General features: G+C 34.9%; 1 protein-coding gene across 1 annotated transcript in view; it reads left to right on the top strand.

The window, feature by feature from the left end:
• The window catches only part of LOC106464636 (sodium/glucose cotransporter 4-like), a 60,556-nt gene that overhangs the window by 38,663 nt on the left and 14,479 nt on the right, over positions 1–7,414 (top strand). Inside the window, exons 10-11 of the mRNA XM_022392381.1 lie at positions 3,238–3,345; positions 5,029–5,179. Of these exons, the coding sequence (XP_022248089.1) occupies positions 3,238–3,345; positions 5,029–5,179 (259 nt within the window). The remainder of the gene's footprint in view (positions 1–3,237; positions 3,346–5,028; positions 5,180–7,414) is intronic.

The raw sequence follows: 7,414 nt of genomic DNA, 5'->3' as shown, positions 1-7,414 counted from the left end.
ATGTGTTTGGGTATGGAGGATGTCTGGAAAACTCTTATTATCTGAGTGTGTTGCCCTAACAGTGAAGTTTGTAGGTGACGGTATCACGGTCTGGGGGTGCTTCTCGTGGTATGGTCTAGGTCCACCAGTTGCAGTGCATGAATCCATGAATGCTGAGTCCCACATTGATGTTCTGAACAATTCTGTGTGTCCTACATTGTGGCAATTTTATGGTACAGGCCCTTACACTTCCAACACGATAACGCTCCATGTCACAAAACAAGGATTGTGAACGCTTGGTTTCAAGAGAATAGCATCAGAACATTGCAGTGGCTAACACAAAGCTCCAACCTCAACCCAATAGAACATCTTTGGGATGAACCGAAAGAAGAATTATGGCAAAGCCAAGACGGATCCATTCAGTAGTGGAGCTTACTAATGCTTTAAAGGATGAGTGGAGCACAATATCACCAACTTTTTACCAGAAATTATTAGACAGTTTTCCATGACGCATTGAAACAGTCATTAAAGCCAACACTCTATTAATTTCTTGAATAAAGACATGTTTTATTCATAACTACCTGTGTCCTATGACTTTGGTAGAATAGTGAATATCGTTTTTTAGTCTGTAGTTAAGCACAAAGCTACATTATGGGATACCTGTGTTGTGCCTACCACGGGTATCGAAACCCGGTTTTCAGCAGTATAACTCCGCAAACTTACTGCTGTACCGCTGAGGGAGGTCTAGAAATATATGGCTATGAGGAATTACTCAGTTATTCGGCTTTAACCAATATTCGAAAGGGATGGATGACAATGAGGCAAAAGTAAATATGAAGTGATAGTTGTATATTTTGTGAAGTGGTAGTTGTATATTTTGTGAAGTGATAGTTGTATATTTTGTGAAGTGGTAGTTGTATATTTTGTGAAGTGGTAGTTGTATATTTTGTGAAGTGGTAGTTGTATATTTTGTGTAGTGATAGTTGTATATTTTGTTTGATTTGTTTGATAGCTGTAACACTTTTTTCTCACAACTTAAAAAGATTGTTCTCTTCAGGGATACCAAAACGATTGAATTCAGTAATTACTCTCTTGGAGGAGTTAAAAGTGTTATTGAGGTGACTTCAATGTGAATCTCTCTAGAAAGACAAAAGCAATTCACAGTCTTTGGTCTCATACCTTTCAATGACTAAATCTCCCAGTCTGAGTTTCCTAAAAGGTGTATAGAAAAAATAAAAACCTCATTTAGCTCTTCTAAATAAAAAGAATGGTGACATATTTCCAAATATGTTTGGGATATGGAATGAGTGATCAAGAGACTAAGTCAGAATTGTCCATCTGTTTGGTGTTACAAGTTGTTGTGGAAAAGTAGCAGAACTAGCGTTGGTTAAATTTGGAATAAAATATTCGGTGGACTTCGTAAATACCGAGTTTAAATATTTGATCAAATATTTCGAGCTCGATAGCCAAACGAATGTTTAATGCCGTATGAACGAACATTTTAAGCCCGGCATTATCAGGTACCTTTGCTATAACTATTTTAATATTAAGAATAAAATACAATAATATCATAACTTTATGTTGTGTTTATTCTTAAGTACAGACCTACATAAAGAGCTATCTGTACTCTGCCCACCGGTTTAATTATTAGGTTGCTGTTGTTTGTTATTAAGCACAAAGCTACACAAAGAGCTATCTATGTTCTGCCCATCACGGGTATCGAAACCTGGTTTCTAGTGGTATAAGTCCGCAGACAAACCACTGTGCCACTGGGGGTATTAACTGTCAAGTTAAGAATGACAATTCTACGACAGCTTAAAAGTAGACAATATTTTCCGAAAAGGAACAGTATATATATATCCCTTGAAGAATATTCAAATATTAGACCATAGAGATCATTTTACAATAACTTAGAAAATAAAATATCCTCCTGCTACGTAACGGAATAACTGTATAATATCTTTGGACATTTCAAGTTACATTTATTTATATTGGTTCTTATGACATTGCCCTCGGTTACTCAACGGTAAGACCGAGAGCTTATAACTCCAAAAATCGGGTTTTGACACCCATGATAGTTACTTTGTTTGTTACAGTTACTGTGTTAGAGACAGTGGTGATAGTTACTTTGTTTGTTACAGTTACTGTGTTAGAGACAATGGTGATAGTTACTTTGTTTGTGCAAGTTACTGTGTTAGGGACAATGGTGATAGTTACTTTGTTTGTGCCAGTAAGCAGATAAAATTGAAAGAATCAACTTATGCGCATAATAAATATGGGATAGTAGCTCTTCGCAGAAGCTTTCTTACCTATAAACAACACACGAGCAGCCATTCCTGGTATTACTAAGAGAAACATGGGAAGAAATTTGAGATATCCGGCAAGAACACAGCCTCCTTTAGCGTGGGACAGGTTTTTAGCCGCGAGAGACCGTTGTACGATAACCTGAAGTACAAAATTGTTTGATAGTTACTTTATTTGTTAGAGTTACTGTGTTAGAGAAGTGGTGATAGTTACTTTATTTGTGCAAGTTACTGTTTTCGAGACAGTGGTGATAATTACTTTATTTGTTAGAGTTACTGTGTTAGTGAAGTGATGATAGTTACTTTGTTTGTGCAAGTTACTGTGTTAGAGACAGTGGTGATAGTTACTTTGTTTGTGCAAGTTACTGTGTTAGAGACAATAATGATAGTTAGTTTGTTTGTGCTAGTTACTTTGTTAGAGACAGTGGTGATAGTTACTTTGTTTGTTACAGTTACTGTGTTCGAGACAGGGGTGATAGTTACTTTGTTTGTTACAGTTACTGTGTTCGAGACAGGGTGATAGTTACTTTGTTTGTGCAAGTTACTGTGTTAGAGACAATGGTTACTTATCAAACATTTTGTAGTCATTGCATACATGGCTATCAATATGAATACAGTAAGCTTCATGGTAAAAGATCTCAGAAATGTTTATAAAACAATTCCCCAAAAAATGTGCTCTTTGACGGCGATTAATCGTTTAGTTTGAAACAGACAAATATTATAATAACTTTGTATTCCATTATAAAACATGTTCATTCAAAAATAGTTAACTTTAGTCATTTTTTTATTTATGTTCCATTAACTAAATTCATAATGTTTAATCAGTCGTTCATTGTGCAAAATTTATTATCATTTATTAAATAAACGCCTCTTTCTTCAATTGAAGTATTTTTTATAAACTTGTAGTACATCCCAGTTTTGATAATGCTGTAATTTTAAATATATTTTTGCTCAGATAAAGTTGGATGCTCAGATCCTGATTCCTGCGAGGAAATCTGTGGAAACCGAGGAGGATGTACCAATATCGCATACCCTCTTCTAGTATTGGAGCTAATGCCAGCTGGTAAATTTTCAATAAATTAAGATTTAAGCTCTTGGTGTTGAAACTAATGCCTGATAAGAAGTGTTCAGTAAGTTAGTGCTTAGCCTCTCCTGATGTTGAAACTAATGCCTGGTAAGAAGCGTTCAGTAAGTTAGTGCTTAGCCTCTATTGATGTTGAAACTAATGCCTGATAAGAAGTGTTCCGTAAGTTAGTGCTTAGCCTCTCCTGATGTTGAAACTAATGCCTGGTAAGAAGTGTTCAGTAAGTTAGTGCTTAGCCTCTCGTGATGTTGAAACTAATGCCTGGTAAGAAGTGTTCAGTAATTTAGTGTTTAACTTTCCCTGATGCTGGAACTAATGCCAGCTGGTAAGTGTTCAGTAAGTTAGTGTTTAACTTTCCCTGATGCTGGAAATAATGCCAGCTGGTAAGTGTTCAGTAAGTTAGCGTTTAATTTTCCCTGATGCTGGAAATAATGCCAGCTGGTAAGTGTTCAGTAAGTTAGTGTTTAATGTTCCCTGATGCTGGAAATAATGCCAGCTGGTAAGTGTTCAGTAAGTTAGTGTTTAATGTTCCCTGATGCTGGAAATAATGCCAGCTGGCAAGTGTTCAGTAAGTTAGTGTTCACTCTCTCCTGATGTTGGAACTAATTAGTGCTTAACCCTTTCCCGATTGTAGGTTAATGACAGTTTGTGTTTACCCTCTCGTAATGTTGAAACTAATACAGCTGATATTATCCAAATAAGTGATTGCTTAATCATTTCTTGTAATCATTTTGTCAATTCCTATGTAAATTGATCATGGTTTATTTTTTCTGAATTAGAACATTGTCAATACTTTTCTACATAAGTAAAATACGAGAAGAAATAGCTATATTCTCATTATTTGAGTAGCTGAAGGCGATCAGATATTTATAATATTAAGCAGCATATACCGTTATTGTAGTATGTATTGAAAGATATTCAAAATTTACGATACACAAGCTTAAACTGTTTGAAAGAGCGATAGCCAATTAGAAATGCTGTGTACTCTGGTCTCAGTGGATGATCTCCCATTCCAATTTTTATACATGGCCACTTTGTTTCTTTCTATCCCTGACGTAGAACCGTATTTCTGGTCTATCAAATTGGTTCCTTGCTCCAGTTTTTCACTTCGGTCTTTTCCGGTAAACTCTTACGTTAGACTTTCAACAATCTCTCACGTTTGACTGTCATACTGATTTTGAACATCGTTCTTTCCGTACTGGTGTTGGATCTCGTATGTTTGATATTAAATTAAATTTTTTTTCTATTTTGACTATTTACTCATTTATGTGTTGTATGTATATATATTGCCAAAATTTACTAAAAAGTACTTGTACCGCCTGCAACTTTTATATTGAAGTGCACAATCCTAATGTTGAATCAGAAGGAAATGGATGATTTCACTGGAGCCTGACATTGTTAATATATCTTAACATATCCAATATACAACACCAATTAGATAATGAAATAAAAACAATTATTTTTTGGATTTTCTTTTGAACAATCGTTTTTTTTATCTAACAGGTTATACTTAGCTTAGGTTTCTGGTGAGGTTGAATAACAATAATTTGAATCTTTTTCTACACGAATTCAAGCGTTTGTCTAATTAATAGTAATGACGGTAATTATGTTATCTAATGAGAAAGAAATCCAGTAAATAATGTAATTTTTATAAACTTTCAGGTGCCCGAGGTCTAATGCTGTCGGTGATGTTGGCAGCTCTGATGAGTTCTTTGACCTCTATTTTTAACAGTAGCTCCACAATTTTCACTATGGACATTTGGAGGAGAATCAGAAAATCTGCATCTGAAATGGAACTCTTAATTGTTGGCAGGTAAAAAAAAACAATTTCTTTGAAACCTGTCTCTCCTAAATGCCCCCCCCCAGTGGCACAGCGGTATGTCCGCGGACTTACAGCGCTAGAATCCGGGTTTCGATACCCGTGGTGGGCAGAGCACAGATAGCCCATTGTGTAGCTTTGTGCTTAATTACAAACAATCAAGCAAGTTCTCCTAAATTTACAAATGTGCTTAAATCATAAAAGTACATTATGTTTTATTCTTACTGTAACGATATTCATGACTGCACGGGACATGTAAGACTGAAACTGTGTTACATTATCTAGTATGATGTTATATTGAAAGTTATTAATATTTAAATGGTTTTAATGATGCAAAAATTAAATTATCTAAGTGCATATAAGCACTGTTGACATTTTAAACTTCTATTATCAGTAAATTCGACTACACAATCTGAAACTTTGAGTAGTTTTTATGTTTTTGTTGAGTTAGTAAATTGAAACAATGTCTTTATACTCAACTGACTGAGTCAGAGTCACAAATGCGCTTCTAGTTAAAAGAACTAGAGGATAAACTCGTGTTTGACGTGCGATGTATTTACTAAAATTATTTGATTACTAAAACATTGTTTAAGAAAACAAAGTAACAAAAATGGAAATGACGGAATTGAATCGTCGACCTTCCGCATACGAAGTGTGTATTGTGCAATATGAGCCAAAGCCCAAATATTTATTTTACATATGCAACATTATTAAGTAGAATACTTTGTGTGTGTAAGAAAAATATATTTTGCAAATAGATAAATATATTAAATAATGCTGATAACGTATTAAGTAGTTGGACACGAATGAAACAAAAAACTACTAAGCAGAATAAGGAATTGCTGGATTTAGATTTAAAGTTTGTTTTGAATTTCGCGCAAAGCTACACCAGGGCTATCTGCGCTAGCCGTCCCTAATTTAGCAGTGTAAGACTAGAGGGAAGGCACCACCACCCACCGCCAACTCTTGGGCTACTCTTTTACCAACGAATAGTGGGATTGACCGTCACATTATAACGCCCCCACGGCTGAAAGGGCGAGCATGTTTGGTGGGATGGGGATGCGAACCCGCGACCCGCAGATTGCGAGTCGAGCGCCTAACCACCTGGCCATGCCGGGCCAGATTTAAAGTAAAGAAGTGTAAAAACATGGAATGATTATAAACGAAGTATATCCCTGTACACATTTTATGTATAAACACCCTGCTTTATAGATAATCGCCATCTTTGAACTAAGATCTTGAGATTGTTTTCTTGATCGAACTCTTGATAAAGAGACATTATTTTTAAAATTATGGTATCAGAAGGGTAAAAATCAACTGTATTCGTTTGTCACTATTTCACTTATTTTCCATCCCTTCCATAATGGTATCAACTCTTTTCTACTACCCCTAAATTATTAACAAAACATAAAATTCTCTACTATTGATAACGGAAATGGTGTATTTTTTTATTACCGTAACGGGTAGACTTGTTATTCGCGTACGAAGCATATTTAAACCTTAAGCCTAATTATCAATTTTAGGCGCCTGTTGAAATTTCTGTTGGGATGTAGTTGTATTGGATAATTTATAAGTCACGGAAAAGTAAAGAATTAACTTAATGTGTTTAATTTCGTTTTTGTTTACGATTACTGAAGTAATCGTCTTTAAGATTAATGCTATAAACTTCGTAGTTTGGCATTCGTATAAAACAAAACACGTTAAACGTTGTTCAATTTGCACTCCCATAGAACAAAAACGTTAAAGGTTGTACACTTTTGCACTCGCATAAACCTAAAAGTACCACTGTACTATTAGCTAATAGGATTATTGAGTTTCCATGTGAATTAGCACGCATACACATAAGGATTGACTAACACACATTGTTCTATTAATTACATAGATATTTAATTTTTGCCCTGAATCATTCTTATATCGCTTCCTTCAGGTCCTCGCCATTTGAGCTCTTTGTAATAACTTTTTCAACAACAACAAAAAAGTAAAAACAACTCTAACAAATGTTTATATACACCTGGAAAAAAGTTAAGCACCCCCGTGTTTTTTTCAAGTGATTCAGATTCGACGTTCTTGTGACTGATTATAAATTACCATTCAATCTAAACGTGTTTATCAAATGAAATTATGCATTATTGGGCACACGAAAACAAGATTATTACCGTAAAATAACAATTTTAATTTACATATCATGACATCAAAATATGGACAGTTTTCACGCTTAAAATTATCTTT

The sequence above is a fragment of the Limulus polyphemus genome, unplaced genomic scaffold (assembly GCF_000517525.1).
Source record: "Limulus polyphemus unplaced genomic scaffold, Limulus_polyphemus-2.1.2 Scaffold1706, whole genome shotgun sequence".
In the NCBI taxonomy this organism is placed as follows: Eukaryota; Metazoa; Arthropoda; class Merostomata; order Xiphosura; family Limulidae; genus Limulus; species Limulus polyphemus.
The sequence above is the reverse complement of the archived record's forward strand: the minus strand, read 5'-3'. Positions and strand labels throughout refer to the sequence as shown.